The 18,268-nt window shown below is 41.1% G+C and overlaps 1 protein-coding gene across 9 annotated transcripts; it reads right to left on the reverse strand.

Moving 5' to 3' along the window:
* Positions 1 to 29: 29 nt before the first annotated feature.
* LOC115110635 (phosphoinositide 3-kinase regulatory subunit 6-like) lies at positions 30 to 18,159 on the reverse strand. 9 transcript variants are annotated; one of them, XR_010460411.1, is made up of 21 exons: positions 17,984 to 18,158; positions 15,488 to 15,576; positions 15,202 to 15,288; positions 14,952 to 15,043; positions 14,752 to 14,820; positions 14,320 to 14,455; positions 14,091 to 14,190; positions 13,639 to 13,816; positions 13,351 to 13,495; positions 10,207 to 10,293; positions 9,733 to 10,096; positions 9,362 to 9,455; positions 7,018 to 7,137; positions 6,736 to 6,846; positions 5,849 to 5,954; positions 5,663 to 5,736; positions 5,335 to 5,425; positions 5,185 to 5,237; positions 4,782 to 4,882; positions 4,391 to 4,618; positions 30 to 1,821 (listed from the first exon to the last, which is right to left on the reverse strand). XR_010460411.1 is itself a non-coding variant. In XM_029636453.2 (20 exons), exons 2-20 carry the CDS (start codon positions 15,522 to 15,524, stop codon positions 4,462 to 4,464), a joined length of 2,199 nt encoding a protein of 732 aa, XP_029492313.1. In that variant the 5' UTR covers positions 15,525 to 15,576; positions 17,984 to 18,159; the 3' UTR covers positions 2,282 to 4,461. The 9 variants fall into 9 exon arrangements, 8 of the variants coding, with proteins under 8 accessions (XP_029492313.1, XP_029492314.1, XP_064862685.1 ...); XM_029636453.2 differs by lacking the exon at positions 30 to 1,821 and having other exon boundaries at positions 2,282 to 4,618; positions 14,320 to 14,452; positions 17,984 to 18,159; XM_029636454.2 differs by lacking the exon at positions 30 to 1,821 and having other exon boundaries at positions 2,282 to 4,618; positions 15,492 to 15,576.
* Positions 18,160 to 18,268: the final 109 nt, after the last annotated feature.

The following is an 18,268-nucleotide window of genomic DNA, read 5'->3' on the forward strand; positions in this document are numbered from 1 at the left end:
AGGTAAAATAAAAAAAACAGTACAGGTAGTGAGTTTGTCCAGCCCTACATGATTAAATGAACTCCGTTTATTCATACAAAATATCCACACAGTCAAACTATGATATTCATTCAAAACATTTAAATCGGGTAAGATATAAGAAGTAATTTCCTCTGTGTTTACTAACACAGTGCCTTCCTTTAATAGCATAGTGTAAACAGAACATTTATTGCAAACAAGCACTGTAGAAAGCGATCCAAATTAAATACATTTCAAACATCAACAATTCACTGGACTGTCCATCAGGAATTTGCATGGAAATATACAACTGATAAATATGTCTTTATACAGTCAGTATGCTGTGTTACAGAAGATTACAAAAGTTCATGAATATCTCTGCACTTTTGTAGACAGGAGTGACAGCTCTAAAACATATACTGTGCCTGTTGAACCCCACCCACACTACTAGGCATTGGCATCGATTAAGCTGAACCACAGTGCACCTGTCTATGGCCCATGACGTGAATGGGCAAATGTGGTGAGGGAATGAGAGCAATTCTCAAATTGAACAGTAAATCAAATCAAATCAAATTGTATTTGTCACATACACATGGTTAGCAGATGTTAATGCGAGTGTAGTGAAATGCTTGTGCTTCTAGTTCCGACAATGCAGTAATAACCAACGAGTAATCTAATCTAGAAATTTCACAACAGCTACCTTGTACACACAAGTGTAAAGGGATGAAGAATATGTACATAAAGATATATGAATGAGTGATGGTACAGAACGGCATAGGCAAGATGCAGTAGATGGTATCGAGTACAGTATATACATATGAGATGAGTCATTATATTAAAAATTATATTAAGTGGCATTGTTTAAAGTGGCTAGTGATACATTTTTTACATGTATGGCAGCAGCCACTCAATGTTAGTGGTGGCTGTTTAACAGTCTGATGGCCTTGAGATAGAAGCTGTTTTTCAGTCTCTCAGTCCCTGCTTTGATGCACCTGTACTGACCTCGCCTTCTGGATGATAGCGGGGTGAACAGGCTCGGGTGGTTGTTGTCCTTGATGATCTTTATGGCCTTCCTGTGACATCGGGTGCATAGTTTCCTAGGAACGCGAAGCGACCATCTCTGTCAGTGCCGGAAGGGAGTCCGTCATGCTCCATCATGTTGTCTACTAGGCACATTTTTTATTTTTTATTTTTTATTTCACCTTTATTTAACCAGGTAGGCTAGTTGAGAACAAGTTCTCATTTGCAACTGCGACCTGGCCAAGATAAAGCACAGCAGTGTGAACAGACAACACAGAGTTACACATGGAGTAAACAATTAACAAGTCAATAACACAGTAGAAAAAAGGGGAGTCTATATACATTGTGTGCAAAAGGCATGAGAAGGTAGGCGAATAATTACAATTATGCAGATTAACACTGGAGTGATAAATGATCAGATGGTTATGTACAGGTAGAGATGTTGGTGTGCAAAAGAGCAGTAAAGTAAATAAATAAAAACAGTATGGGGATGAGGTAGGTGAAAATGGGTGGGCTATTTACCAATAGACTATGTACAGCTGCAGCGATCGGTTAGCTGCTCAGATAGCAGATGTTTGAAGTTGGTGAGGGAGATAAAAGTCTCCAACTTCATGTTGCATCACTCAGAAACAAATAACCAGGGTGTTTACATGGTGTTTACAGACACAAGATCATCCACATGTATTGATCACATTTTTACTAATACTGTAGAACCTTGTTCTCAAGCTGTATCCGTACCCATTGGATGTAGTGATCACAATATAGTGGCTATATCCAGGAAAGCCAAAGTTCCAAAAGCTGGGCCTAAAATAGTGTACAAGAGATGATATAAAAGTCACAGCAAAATATTGTGTGGATGATGTAAAAAAAATATGTTTTGGTCTTACGTGATTAATGACGCTGCACTTAATGAATTTATGAAATTGCTTCTTCCAATTATTGATTAACATGTACCTGTTAAGAAACTGACTGTTAGAACTGTCAAGGCTCCATGGATTGATGAGGAATTGAAAAACAGTATGGTTGAAAGAGATGAGGCAAAAGGAGTGGCTAATACATCTGGCTGCACATCTGACTGGCTGACTTAATGCAAACTGAGAAATGATGTGACTAAATGCAACAAAAAGGAGAAGAAACTGTATTATGAAGCCAAGTTAAATTATATAAAACAATGGAGTACTTTAAATGAAATTATGGGCAGAAAGACAAATTCAACTCCATCTTTCATCAAATCAGATGGCTTATTCAGCACAATACCATTCGATGTTGGCAATTATTTTAATGATCACTTCATTGGCAAAGTGGGCAAACTTAGGCAGGAAATGTCAACAATGAACAGTGAGCCATCATATTCATGCATAAAAAATAATGAAAGAAAAGCATTGGAAGTTTGAATTTTGTAAAGTTAGTGTGGGAGAGGTGGGAAAATGATTGTTATCGATCAGTAATGACAAACCTCCTGTCAATGACAACTTAGATTGAAAGCTACTGAGGATGGTAGCAGACTCTATAGCGTCTCCAATCTTTCATATGTTTAATCTGAACATAGAGGAAAGTCTTTGTCCTCAAGCTTGGAGGGAAGCCAAGGTAATTCCGCTACCATAGAGTGGTAAAGCGGCCTTTACTGGTTCTAACAGCAGACTTTAAACTTGCTGTCAGCTCTTAGCAAACTGTTGGGGAAAATATGTGTTTGACCAAATACAATGCTATTTCTCTGTAAACAAATCGACAACAGACTTTCAGCATGCTTAAAGAGAAGGGCACTCAACATGTACTGACACAAATGACTGATGATTGGTTGAAAGAAAATGATAATAAGAAGATTGTGGGAGCTGTACTGTTAGATTTCAGTGCATCCTTTGATATAATTGACCATAACCTGTTGTTGAAAAAATATGTGTTATGGCTTTTCAACCTCTGCCATATTGTGGATTCAGAGCTATCTATCTAATAGAACTAAAAGGGGTTTCTTTAATGGAAGCTTCTCTAATGTCAAATATGTAAAGTGTGTTGTACCGCAGGGCAGCTCTCTAGGCCCTCCACTCTTTACTATTTTTACCATTAACCTGCCACTGACATTAAACAAAGTTGATTCAACATATACACATCAGCAACCACAGCTAATGAAGTCACTGAAACCCTAAACAAAGAGTTGAAGTCTTGAGTGGCCAGTAATAAACTGGTCCTGATCATCTCTAAAACTAAGAGCATTGTATTTGGTACATATCATTCCCTAAGTTCTAAACCTCAGCTGAATCTGGTAATGAATGGCGTGGCTTTTGAACACGTTGAGGAGACTAAACTACTTGGAGTTACTTTGGTTGTAAACTGTCATGGTCAAAACATATGCCAGAACAGAGCGACATGTCTTCCTCTTCATTGTAGTCAGAGTGTAATGACCGATGCTGGAGAAGCAGGTACGGGGAGTCAAACATTTAAACAGGAACAGACAGGTAACAGAACAGGAACAGGCAAACAAAGACAAACTAAAATGAATGCAGAAGCAGGGAACAGAGCGGGGAACCAGATAGATATAGGGAAGGTAATGACAGAGGTGATTGAGTCCAGGTGAGTCCAATAATCGCTGATGCGTGTAGGTAGGTGTGTGTAATGATGATGGCAGGAGTGCTCAATGCTGGGAAGCCTGGCGCCCTCGAGCACCAGGGAGGAAGAGCGGGAGCAGGCGTGACTCACAGGGCTGATATAAAAGAGACCGACTGCATCACTTCTTCTGTTTATAAGAAACATTAACGTGTTGAAAATCCCAAATTGTATGCATAGTCAACTTACACACACACGTACCCCACCAGACATGCCACCAGGGGTCTTTTCACAGTCCCCAAATCCAAAACAAATTTAAGAAAGCGTAAAGTATTATATAGAGCCCTTATCTTATATTGCTCAAATGAACAGCAAACCTGGTTTAAGAAAACAGATAAAGCAACCCCTCATGGCACAACACCTCTCCCCTATTTGGCCTAGATAGTTTGCGTGTATGTATTGATATGTAGGCTACGTGTGCGTTAAAAAATAAATAATTTGATGTGGTTCTGTGCTTGAGCTGTTCTTGTCTATTAATGTTCTGTATTATGTCATGTTTCATGTTTTGTGTGGAACCCAGGAAAAGCAGCTGCTGCTTTTGCAACAGCTAATGGGGATCATAATCAAATAAAAATACATACAACATCTCTTGTATGTTTTTTTTCTTATACATCTTTTTCATAAAACATGTTAGGATTTTAAAACTAGATTTCATTGGGAAGGCAGATAAAACACTTTTTTCTTCAAAATAAATCCCTTTTGCATGTGAAAACACAGAATCTTACTCATTACTCCATGTGCATAACCAATGTCACTTTTGTTTTTAGCTTACTTCGCCGTTGGCCAGAGCGGGGCACCTGGCTCACGCCTGGGATGGAGCCCGGGCCAAATAATCAAATCCCTTCAGTGGTTGATGCCAGTGAAGGTATTGATTGGCAGAGGCAGGATCTTGCACATGTATTTGCTCAGCCCCGACTCCCTCTCCTCTCCCACATTGAACTTGGACTTGGAACTTGTCTGGAGGCAATACCCCGGATCCAAACATGGAGAGATCTCAATGCTGTAAAATAGTGTTAGTAGTGTTAGTTACTTAGTTATTTCAGTTTGGAAATAACTCTGTAAAATTCTCTGTAAAAGACAACCAAATAACTACTGTATAGTATTCATCAATAGAGATGGTAGAGCATTGTGGCATTCTATTGCTGATGAGTGTGCTCTCTGACCTTTGCACATGTGTGTATTTCCTGCGACAGTCTTTGTCCAGACAGACAGTGAAGGTCTTATCCTCCAGGATTGTGATTTTAATGTTTTGGGTTCTGATCTCCTGTGAACACAGCATGGTGAAATTAAATATCCTGATAGGTTAGGAGCAAAAATCATTGTGGGATGTGACTCCAAACTGCAGTACTGTATGCCTACCCTCTTTGCATTTATGGGCTCAAATCAAAACTCTACTATTATATATAATTGCCTTAATCAATAATCTACTTTGAAGGTGAGACATGAGGATACGATCAAGAAACCACATCTGGCAGTGTGTTGCCTAACTGACAGTTTTAGTACTTTTTAATATGGTGTTACTGGGGTCTCCATGATTTATTATCACACATTCAGAAATATCCTTACCGTGCAGCATCTTGGATTTGTACCGTTAAAATTGACAGTGAGGAAATCAAGACCTAGGGAAAGTAGGGATGACAAATGGTTGATTTGAGGTAATGAAACCAAGTTGCTATTGAGAACCGCTAGGTAGTTACTGCATGTTTTAATGCAAACCTTCTGTTTCATTAGGTGATATTGCACTGATGACCACTCCACATGTCATGACTGACATTCCCTGGACAACCTCTTGTTTGCTCAAGGAGACCTGCAGAAAGCATTTCAGACACACACACATTTGGTACTGTAGTTAAGACATTATGCCATATGGATTAAAAGGATATCTAGATATTTCCTTAGTTGTTACTTTTCATTTAAAAGTGTACTACTTGTTCCTAAATTATTACAATGATACTGTACTACACTAACCAAGCATGAACACATCCACTAACCACTAATCAAATACTCTATAACACACATAGGGAAGAAAGCCTTCAGAAAGTACCTTAGTGTAATTCACAGAAACCACCACTCCACAGGTTCCAAGTGTCTTCCTTGTTCGTCGCCTACTAGATCTCTCTGCAGAGAGACATTATGCAATCACCAACAGAGGCAGTAACAGGACGATCTAGTTTCTGTCCCTGTCCTGACACCACGGTTCATGCTGCATTCACAGTTGTGACAACAGTACCTTGTCTCAGATTTTCTCTGAGTGTTTTAGACTCCGGGAACTCAGCGTCCAGGTGGGACACAAACACATCGTCCACAGGGCTGCCAGTCTGGCCAGAGACAGAGATCTAAAAACACAACAGGGCAACAAGAACAAGCTCAAATTAGGGACAAATTGTGTGTTTTTTTTCTCTTCATGATAACAAGTGGTTAAATTGAGCCAGAACTACTCGAAGCAGGGCTCCTGCACCTTGGGTCAAAGGGAAAGCCAAGCTCCAGCAATCTACGGGTCCAAAGAAGAAAGAAGGATAAAACGTATGATAAACCAAGGTTAAGATTAAGGCTATGGTACCCTAGGCTGAGAGCAACCATACATCTAGCTTCATGTCCACATCCTTGTTAAACCCTAACCCTCAACCACAACCCTAACCCTAGATTCATGTCTACATCCCAGTTTAACCCTTAACCTCAACCACAACCCTATTCCTAGCCCCATGCCCACATCCCAGTTCAACCCTAAACATAGCCTCAACTCTAACCAAAATGCTAGCTTCATGTCCACATCCCGGTTCAACCCTAAACCTAGACTCAACGACAACCCTAAGCCTAGCTTTACATCCACAATCTGGTTCAACCCTAACCCTGGCCCCAATCACAAACTTATCCCTAGCTCCTGCCCTAACCCTAACTCCAACTCCAAATCTAGTCCCCCCCATCCAAATAGGGCTTTCCAACCTCCAAATTCCCAATTTAACCCCGGATGATAACTGTAATCATTATGTTAAACTGGGCTATGAACTATGTATGAACTATTCATGGGCTGCCATATGTTGGTGTTACATCCTGCTGATAACACACATGCATGCACACATGTGACTATGACATGTGGATGTATCTCAGGGAGCTGACCTTGACAGAGTAGAGTGTGAAGTGGACAGGCTGTAGGCCACAGCGAAGGTAGTAGGAGAGGACATCCACAAGGAAGTGGTTAGGTTCTGATGACCTGCTGCGACTGGACTGCTGCAATGGCACATAGTAGACACAGTATTAGGTCTCACTGTGACATGACTGGATGTCTATTTCTATCTTTAAAAACCCTTTCCATTTAGGTAGCCTTGAACCCATTTGATGGATCTTTCTGATCAGAATTAGATGACTTTATAAAACAATGCATGTATTAGGACTCATTACCGTTCCTGCCAGCTTTGGAATCATGGCTCCCAAACTGATGATGTTGCTTTCGTACCAGGGATCGACCCTTCCTAAGAACGAGGCTAGAGACAACCTGTCTCCAACTTGTGATGTGCTTTCCTGAAAAAGAGAAAAGACTGGTTCCATAACCTAGCAAATCATACCAGTTACTGTACATATGCAGCATGAGATGGATGTTTATTTTACATTATTGGTATTATTTTACATTATTGGTTGCCTGGTACGGCAATTGCTCGGCCTCCGACCGCAAGGCACTACAGAGGGTAGTGCGTATGGCCCAGTACATCACTGGGGCTAACCTGCCTGCAATCCAGGACCTCTACACCAGGCAGTGTCAGAGGAAGGCCCTAAAAATTGTCAAAGACCCCAGCCACCCCAGTCATAGACTGTTCTCTCTACTACCTCATGGCAAGCGGTACCGGAGTGCCAAGTCTAGGACAAAAATGCTTCACAACAGTTTTTACCCCAAAGCCATAGACTCCTGAACAGGTAATCAAATGGCTACCCGGACTATTTGCACTGTGTGCCCCCACCAACCCCACCCCCTCTTTTACATTGCTGATGCTATTCTCTGTTGATCATATATGCATAATCACTCTAAGTATACATTCATGTACATACTACCTCAATTGGCCCGACCAACCAGTGCCCCAGCACATTGGCTAACCGGGCTATCTGCATTGTGTCCCGCCACCCGCCAACCCCTCTTTTACGCTACTGCTACTCTCTGTTCATCATATATGCATAGTCACTTTAACCATATCTACATGTACATACTACCTCAATCAGCCTGACTAACCAGTGTCTGTAGGTAACCTCGCTACTTTTATAACCTCGCTACTTTTATAGCCTCGCTACGTTTATAGCCTCGCTACTTTTATAACCTCGCTACGTTTATAACCTCGCTACTTTTATAGCCTCCTAACCCTAGATTTATGTCCTCGCATTCCTCGCTACTTTTATAACCTCGCTCAACGTTTATAACCTCGCTACTTTTATAACCTCGCTACTTTTATAACCTCGCTACTTTTATAACCTCGCTACTTTTATAGCCTCGCTACGTTTATAGCCTCGCTACTTTTATAACCTCGCTACGTTTATAACCTCGCTACTTTTATAGCCTCGCTAATTTTATAACCTCGCTACGTTTATAACCTCGCTACGTTTATAGCCTCGCTACGTTTATAGCCTCGCTACTTTTATAACCTCGCTACGTTTATAACCTCGCTACTTTTATAACCTCGCTACTTTTATAACCTTGCTACTTTTATAGCCTCGCTACTTTTATAACCTCGCTACGTTTATAGCCTCGCTACGTTTATAGCCTCGCTACGTTTATAACCTCGCTACTTTTATAACCTCGCTACTTTTATAACCTCGCTACTTTTATAACCTCGCTACGCCTAGCCTCGCTACTTTTATAACCTCGCTTTTACCTCAACCACAAATAGCCTAGCTACTTTTATAACCTCGCTACGTTTATAACCTCGCTACTTTTATAACCTCGCTACGTTTATAGCCTCGCTACTTTTATAACCTCGCTACGTTTATAGCCTCGCTACTTTTATAACCTCGCTACTTTTATAGCCTCGCTACTTTTATAACCTCGCTCGTTTATAACGTTTTTATAACCTCGCTACATTTATAACCTCGCTACTTTTATAACCTCGCTTACTTTTATAACCTCGCTACGTTTATAACCTCGCTGGTTTATAGCCTCGCTGACCTTTTATAACCTCGCTACTTTTATAACCTGGCAGGCTTATAACCTCGCTAAGTTTATAGAGGACCTCGCTACTTTTATAACCTCGGTTGGGTTTTTATAGCCTCGCTACTTTTATAACCTCGCTACGTTTATAGCCTCGCTACGTTTATAGCCTCGCTACGTTTATAGCCTCGCTACTTTTATAACCTCGCTACGTTTATAACCTCGCTACGTTTATAGCCTCGCTACTTTTATAACCTCGCTACTTTTATAACCTCGCTACTTTTATTACCTCGCTACGTTTATAGCCTCGCTACTTTTATAACCTCGCTACTTTTATAACCTCGCTACTTTTATAACCTCGCTACTTTTATAACCTCGCTACTTTTATAACCTCGCTACTTTTATAGCCTCGCTACTTTTATAACCTCGCTACTGTACATAGCCTGTCTTTTTACTGTTGTTTTATTTCTTTACTTACCTATTGTTCACCTAATACCTTTTTTTTCACTATTGGTTAGAGCCTGTAAGTAAGCATTTCACTGTAATACCTGTTGTACTCGGCGCACAAATAAACTTTGATTTGATCATTGGATTTTGAACTGGATTTTTGCTCACATGTGAATTGACAATAGGCTCATCAGTGACAGGGATGTAGTATATCTGTAGGTTCACTCTTTTGGTCAAGATGAGATGTCTTGCCTCCCGTTTTCTGCACACAAAAGTAATGCACATTGTAAAATAGTTCACACACATTTCTAAATGACAGAATTACAGTGTAATTACAGTGTACAGTAGTCCTCTGTCTCTCAGTTGGTAGAGCATGGTGTTTGCAACGCCAGGATAGTGGGTTCAACTTCCAGCACTACCTATACATAAAAATGTATGCACGCATGACTAAGTCACTTTGGATAAAAACTGAATTTCACATGTATGAGGATGGAACTAGGTATTAAGGGACATTAAGGGACAGTAGAAGTACATCCTACCGGATGGAGTGATACACCTTGGCCAGTCTCCCCAGCACCCTGTCGTCTCCCATCATCACTATGCGTGCGGTATGGTTCCCCTCCTCTTTAGGGAGAGGGGTGCTACAGGTGGGCCCCTTGATGTTTTCCTGTACCAGAGCCATTTTGTCTTCTGGCTTCATTCTCCCTCTGAAACACGGTGACCGTGACCGGGTGAATGGATTCCTCTGTTCCCGCTCCCCCATGTCAGACAGGTCCTTCTCTATTCCACTATCAACAGACAGGAGGGAAACCCTCTTAGAAACATCCTCCTCTTCCTCCTCCTGGTACATAGAGTTCCGCTCAGAGGTGGAAACGTTTAGGGTGAAGTTTACCAGCTCATTCCCTATAGAAAAATACGAAAGATTCAAGATTGCCACACTATTAGTCTGATTTGACAGAATTTTCAAGTCTTTATAATGGCCTAGAAACTAAGGTTCTCTTATGTTGACTCACACAGCTCCTCTTCGTTTGTCCACAGGTGGAATTGAATCTCTGGCGAGGGCAATGGAGTGTTAGAAAGAGAGCCACCGGCAATTGGGTCTGAACAGAGAGAGAGTGAACATAACACAATAAACAGTGAATATCTTGTTTGTCACAGTCAGCAAATCTCTTTCATTATTCTCCTTTAGCCTTCGGTGGTATACCATATACACCGTATGCCGGGGTATTTAGAAATGGCCACGGGATGGTTTTTCAATTATCGTCAATACTGTTGAAATGATTTCTTTTAAGTTTTTCAATACATTTTAGTTTTTGTAGCTACTCTTTAAGTAAATACCTGCAGTAAACTTCTGCAATACCTTAGGAGATAAAGCAGATCGCGTTCTTCATTTCACTTGTCACACTATTTTACATTATGAAGCTTAAAGTAGTTCCCCAGAACAGTTAAGCCAGTCACGTGGTTGTTTGTAAATAGCACAACGGGTGAAAGAGGGAGCAGGTGAGTCCATCTGTGTATTGACAAGGGTATTATATTTCACTTTGAAAGGAAACAGTGTTTTGCTTCAAAATAGTGAGCAGGGGTGTGCAACTATAGTTTTCCTTCACAGAAAATACATTAGTGTAAGAAAATAGGTGAATTTTTATCAAATGACAAAGGAAGTGCAACACCATTTGGCTGGCAGCCACACAACTAAATGAGCTTAATATGAAAAATCAAGGTCTTTTAAAACATATTTCTAATGTTTATCATAGAAAGAATGTAGCCAGCTACATTTCCCAATGTTTTGCTTAAAGTTAATCTAGCATTTTACAGGAGAAAAGTAGGCTAAAAATGAAAATGACCAGAGAAAGGTAGCTACACATTAGGCTGTCTGCTGATAGAATGCCCTTTTGTGAATTCTCATCCAAGTGGAGAAGTGCAACTGAAGCACAAAATTAGTCTGATGCCGAGCAGAAATGACATTAAGGGGCATTTTATATCTGCGTTTATAAAACGCATCAAGGTATTTCTCATGCGTTTTGTCTTTTCTTTGTGAAAAACGCAGAATTCTTTGTTAACACGACCCCTAAGTTTAACTTGCTAGTTATCTAAGTAAGTGGCTGAAATAAATAGATAACAGGGCATCATATGGTGTTAGCTTTCTGCCGTGTTTGACAGACCTGTACAGCTGCCAATGCTATCTTGATTTCCTTTTCGTTTTTTTCTCCTCTATGTTCTTGGCTGTCTACTACTCCGTCCCTCTTCTCCAAGCAGAGCAGGCAGGCCCATTGTCCTAGCGACTCCAGACTCCACACAGACACAGTGTGTACACATGCTCCAGAGCCAGAACTGTTCTTCCTTCCAAACCTTTGTTCCTTTGCACAATGTCTCTCATTCACTTGTAAAATGTCCAAACTCACGAAAATGACATTCGGTAGCTCCTACCTATATACAGTACTAGTCAAAAGTTTGGACACACCTACTCATTCAACGTTTTTTCTTGATTTGTTACTATTTTCTACATTGTAGAATAAAAGTGAAGACATCAAAACTATGACATAACACATATGGAATCATGTAGTAACCGAAGAAGTGTTAAACAAATCGGTATATATTTTATATTTGAGATTCTTCGAAGTAGCCACCCTATGCTAAGCACTTGTTGGCTGCTATTCCTTCACTATGCGGTTTCAACTCATCCCAAACCATCTCAATGGGTTGAGGTTGGGTGATTGTGGAGGCCAGGTCATCTGATGCAGCACTCCATTACTCTCCTTCTTGGTCAAATAGGCCTTACGCTGCTTGGAGGTGAGTTGGGTCATTGACCTGTAGAAAAACAAATGATAGTCCCACTAAGTGCAAACCAGATGGGATTGCGTATTGCTGCAGAATGCTGTGGTAGCCATGCTGGTTAAGTGTGCCTTGAATTCTAAATAAATCATTGACAGTGTCACCAGCAAAGCACCCCCACACCATCACACCTCCTCCTCCGTGCTTCACGGTGTTAACCACACATGCAGAGATCATCCGTTCACCTACTCTGCGTCTCACTAAGACATGGCGGTTGGAACCAAAACTCTCAAATTTAGACTAATCAGACCAAAGGACAGATTTCCACCGGTCTAATGTCCATAGCTTGTGTTTCTTGGCCCAAGCAAGTCTCTTCTTATTATTGGTGTCCTGTAGTAGTGGTTTCTTTGCAGGCATTTGACCACGAAGGCCTGATCCACGCAGTCTCCTCTGAACAGTTGATATTGAGATGTGTCTGTTACTTGAACTCTGTGAATAATTTTTGTTGGGCTTATCCTCCGCAGCAGAGGTAACTCTGGGTCTTCCTTTCCTGTGGCGGTCCTCATGAGAGCCAGTTTCATCATAGCGCTTGACGGGTTTTGCAACTGCACTTGAAGAAACTTTCAAAGTTCTTGACATTTTCTGGATTGACTGACCTTCATGTCTTAAAGTAATGATGGACTGTCATTTGTCTTTGCTTATTTGAGCTGTTCTTGCCATATTTGGTATTTTACCGAATAGGGCTATCTTCTCTGAACCAAGCCTACCTTGCCATAACACAACTTATTGGCTCAAATGCATTAAGAAGGAAAGAAAGTCCACAAATGAACTTTTAACAAGGCACACCTGTTAATTGAAATGCATTCCAGATGACAACCTCATGAAGCTGGTTGAGAGAATTCCAAAAGTGTGCAAAGCTGTCATCAAGGCAAAGGGTGGCTACGTTGAAGAATCTCAAATTTAAAATATATTTAGATTTGCTTAACACTTTTTAAACACTTTTTTAACACATGATTCCACATGTGTTATTTCATAGTTCTGATGTCTTCACTATTATTCTACAATGTAGAAAATAGTCAAAATAAAGAAAAACCCTGGAATAAGTAGGTGTCCAAACTTTTGACTGGTACTGTATGTATAACTTCATGAGCTGGATTGCCTGTCTTTGCAATTAGTTTATTTTCGTTTGCACTTGTTAGCATATTTAGCTTAGCAGCCTTCATGGAAATTTGCTATGACTTGTGCTAATTTAGTTAGCATTGTGGAAATAGATGCCCAATGGGTTTTCTGGTGCCCCCTTGTGTACTAAACCTGTAATGCCGTAAGGACGGTATGCCAATAGGAAAATCTGGATACCGCCCAACCCTATCCTGCTTTACACACACCTTGGTTAGCAGAGGTCAGGATGTCCCTGTAGATGTGCTGTAGCCTGGTTAGGTACTGGTCACGGCCTGCCTCGCCGTTCTCTATACTCTGCTCTACAGCTAACACCACCTCCTGGAAGTACTGCTCCACATCTTCTCCTAGATCCTGCGGTACACACATACATGCACGCCCGCACACACGCAGGCACACACATGATTTCATTGTCCATCTGATGCACACAAATACCAAGATATGAAATCAATTAATCCAAACGTCTCATATCATCACATCCCATCGACCTCCCTCACCTCCAGAGCTTGAGTCAGTATGGGACCATGACAGGCCTTCACCAGTCCAGCCTGCAGAGTGTGCAGTAACACCCGTCTTGCCAGTATGTCACTTTGGGGGCTGGCCAGCACCAGGTCTGCCCTCACCGCCTGCCACAGGGGCCCTGAGAACACAGCCGGGTCTGCAAACACAAATACCCTACAGGGGACACAGTCAGAGGGGCAGACAGTAATTGTGGATACAGAACGACCTCAGAGTTGCTGACGGGAAAGTCCTCATTCAAAAGCATCAGTTTGTGAAAGGGAAAGTGACACCACAGCTCACACATAGCAAACAAACCCCCACCCTCACCTTATGAGAAATGACCATGACTAAATTAGTCAGTTGTTGCTAGTGACTACAAACTGACTTCAGTGGGGAGTGTAAAAATATCTTCTGATGGCATATGTGTTCGTGGGTGTTTTAAACTCACTTTTCCTGCTGGGGGAAATGTTTGTTCCTTAGGCTCTGCTCAGCAATCACCCTTCTCTGATACAAAGCTCCTGTGGAGGAAGTTATTGTCGGGGAGGGAGCTTTAGCAGAACAAAGGGAGTAAGGTAAATACATGTTTGGAGAACTGTATACTGTATTCATATGATTCAAATGTGCTTGTGCCACAGTACATGCCACTGTGTAAAGTGTAAAGTGCTAGTGATGAGTACCTGGTGTGATCTGCTCCATCTTTATGCCTCTCGTGTATCTCAGTGCGATAGTACAGTAGGGCTCTGGAAGTGTTAGGAGCCGTTTGAAGCACTCATACACTCTCTGAAACAGGTTGCATGGAATGTGGCTAGACTGCTGCCGATACAACGGAATAAAAAGAGCAGCCTTCACAATCAGATACATACAGCAAAGCTGATTGGAAAGTAAAAACAATCACAAACACAAAACAATCACATAGCTTGAATAGGGCATCCCAAAATAAAACAAACAAGGAACAATATCATTATTCTAAGCAGGATAAAGATAACCAGGAAATCAACACAAGAAATATGATACGTGGAAATAACACAGTAAACTAGACGTCAGTAATACAGGACAACTACTCTCTGATCAAGGTTATTTCAGATGAAGGTAAGGTAAATTAATCTGACCTGAATAATAACGTAGTTGAGAGTGTGAAGCAATGGAATGACATGCATCTTATAGTCAAGCCTCTCCACCTGAATCAACAAATGAAGGAAGCTTTCATCATCAAACTGACCATTAAAATGGCCAATTGTACTTCTGAAGACAAAGGGCATGCCATGTCTCATTCTGCAAGAACAGAATACTCTGGTAGTGTCAGACCAACCTTCTCTAGCTCTTTGACCAGAACCCTGACCAGTGAGACACTGTTAGATGGATGGGTCTTCACCTTCTTATGAAGAGTCCACCTCAGCATACCTTCAGGAAGTCAAACAAGGCTGCTGAATTGACCACATAATGTCCTCAAGTCTATTACATTTGTAATACTATTAATATTGTATAATAGATAATTATGCCACATAATGATGAATGTGATAATCGTTGACTTTTTATTTTTGTATGCACTGATAATGTACCTTTGTTGCATGAGGAGGCAGCCTGTCTGAGGATGGCCTGGATACTGTTGTACATACTGGCCTCCACTGCTGACGACATACTGTCAGCTACAATAATAGAGTTATTAACATCAAATGTCATATTTAGACAAGATAGCAGCTCTGTTTAAAAACACAGTGGTCCTATGTGTGGGGATTCTTACTACTAGATGTCAGTCTACCAAAGTAGACAAACAGTAAAGAGCTAAGTATATATGAATCATTTAAATACTGTATGAGTTCAAAGACTGAGTAAGTGAGCGGTTACCTACTGGAGGGTTCCATGGGGTTGTTTCCTTATTCATCCCAAAATAATTTGGAGGTCAAACGTCACATTTTAGCATCATGGGCTCCCACCTAGATAAAGTAGCAGGGCTTGACACCACATGTACTGTACATAGTGGATTTAGAGGGCTTTCGGAAAGTATTCAGACCCCTTGACTTTATCCACATTTGTTATGTTACAGCCTTATTCTGAAATTGATTACATAATCCCCCCCCCCCCCTCAATCTACACACAATAGCCCATAATGACAAAGCTTATTTATTAAAAATATAAAACATTATTTACATAAGTATTCAGACCCTTTGCTTTGAGACTCAAAATTGAGCTCAGGTCCTGTTTCCTGTTTCCATTGATCATCCTTGAGATGTTTCTACAACTTGATTGGAATTAACCTGTGGTAAATTCAACATGCCTGTCTATATAAGGTCCCACAGTTGACAATGCATGTCAGGGCAAAAACCAAGCAATGAGGTCGAAGGAATTGTCCGTAGAGCACTGAGACAGGATTGTGTCGAGGCACAGATCTGGGGAAGGGTACCAAAACATTTCTACAGCATTGACGGTCCCTAAGAACACAGTGGCCTCCATCATTCTTAAATGGAAGAAGTTTGGAACCACCAAGAAGCTTCCTAGAGCTGACCACCCGGCCGAATTGAGCAATAAGGGGGAGAAGAGCCTTGGTCAGGGAGGTGACCAAGAACCCAATGGTCACTCTGAAAGAGCTACAGAGTTCCTCTGTTGAGATGGGAGAACCTTCCAGAAAGACAATCATCTCTGCAGCACTCCACCAATCAGGACTTTTTGGTAGAGTCGCCAGACGGAAGCCACTCCTCAATAAAAGGCACATGACAGCCCGCTTGGAGTTTACCAAAAGGCACCTAAAGACTATCAGACCATGGGAAACAAGATTCTCTGGTCTGGTGAAACCAAGATTGAACTCTTTGGTCTGAATGCGAAGCGTCACCTAGCGCCATCCCAACGATGAAGCATGGTGGTGGTAGCATCATGCTGTGGGGATGTTTTTCAGTGGCAGTGACTGGGATACTAGTCAGGATGGAGGGAAAGATTAACGGAGCAAAGTACAGAGAGATCCTTGACAAAAATCTGCTCCAGAGCGCTCAGGACCTCAGACTGGGGTGAATGTTCACCTTCCAGCAGGAGAATGACCCTAAGCACACAGCCAAGTCAATGCAGGAGTGGCTTCGGGACAAGTTTCTGAATGTCTTTGAGTGGCCCAGCCAGAGCCCGGACTTGAACTCGATTGAGCATCTCTGTAAAGACCTGAAAATAGCTGTGCATCAACACTCCCATCCAACCTGACAGAGCTTGAGACTATCTGCAGAGAAGAATGGGAGAAACTCCCCAAATACAGGGTTGCAAAGCTTGTAGCGTCACACCCAAGAAGACATGATGCTGTCATCGCTGCCAAAGGTGCTTCAACAAATGACTGAGTAAAGAGTCTTATTTTTTGCAAATGTTTTTAAAAACCTATTTTGCTTTGTCATTCTGGGATATGTGTGTAGATTGATGAGGGGAAAATGTATTTAATCAATATTAGAATTAGAATAAGGTAATGTACCAAAATGTGGAAAAAGTCAAGGGGTCTGAATATTTTCCAAATGCACTCTAAGACAACCAAGAAACAGAAGGTGGGGGGTGGCACATCCGCAACTCATAAAAACATGAAGACTTTCTGATCATTCACTTGATAAGAGACACCTAGCCTACCAGACACCAAAGTTGATACATACAGAGAAACTTTGTGAGAAATTATTTTGACAAAATATAATTGATGAATTTATGTAATTTACAAATATACATGAAAACCCTATTACATTCATACAAACTCAAACGGCCTAATGCTGCTGTTCCATATCAACACATAGCATACAGTATAGTAAGCCTCCTCAGATCACACTTTGAGGCCAGAATTAACCTGTTTCCTGTCTACAGAAATGTGTGGGTGTAGAGAGCATGACGACTAGTTATAAACTGAGAAGTACTCTCTGAAAAACTGAAAGGCAGAAAGACCAATAATTAAAAGATGTATTAACTACACAGATCAATCAATCAAATCAATCCTAGTCTAATTGTATATACCTTTTTAGTAATTTGTCACTGAAGTGAACTTTAAAAGTGCAAGCCTAGGGTGAAAAACTCCTTAGGGAACCCAGTTGACTGGCTCAGCATAAGCCTACATGTAAACTATTGCTGACCTAGGCTATTTACAAAAAAATGGTCATAAGCAACAGTGAAATTGATATCAATGTGCAGTGATCTATGACTGAGATCATTAAAAATAACATATATGTGTTAGAGTTCTAGATGTAAAAACAGCAAACTCTACATTGCAGCAATCACTATTACAACACTATCGCAAAAGTCTGCTTTTCAGGTGGTGCAAATACACTTGACTATTACAGTATAGCCTGTAATATAATGAATTATACAGTAGTCATCCTACAGAGATTCACCTGCCTTGCATGTTGCCACTGTACGCTGACACTGGACGTGGACGAATTGACTGATGAGGAGCTGCAGCTACACGGTAACCCGTCGCTTTCGTAGATGGAAGTTTGGTAAAAAAAAAAAAGACAATTCATTACCCACATTCTATCATGTAGCCTCTCTAGGTACGTGAGTCGCACGTCAGCCCTCCTGGCTAATCTAGTAGGCTACAGAAACTAAAACAGTATATTTGGCCACACCTTCTTTGTAATATGTAGGCAGGCTGACGTGCGACCCAATGTTCACTTCCTTTAT

The sequence above is a fragment of the Oncorhynchus nerka genome, linkage group LG21 (assembly GCF_034236695.1).
Source record: "Oncorhynchus nerka isolate Pitt River linkage group LG21, Oner_Uvic_2.0, whole genome shotgun sequence".
NCBI lineage: Eukaryota > Metazoa > Chordata > Actinopteri > Salmoniformes > Salmonidae > Oncorhynchus > Oncorhynchus nerka.

What these genes read in the sequence shown, in the direction of transcription:
- LOC115110635 (XM_029636450.2), bottom strand. Translation starts at nt 15,524, where the DNA reads ATGAATAAGGAAACAACCCCATGGAACCCTCCAGTAG. An exon ending in TGCCTCCTCATGCAACAAAG is followed by an intron (nt 15,044 to 15,201) that starts GTACATTATCAG and finishes GACTTCCTGAAG; the next exon opens with GTATGCTGAGGTGGACTCTT. An exon ending in TTCCAAAGCTGGCAGGAACG is followed by an intron (nt 6,847 to 7,017) that starts GTAATGAGTCCT and finishes GTGCCATTGCAG; the next exon opens with CAGTCCAGTCGCAGCAGGTC.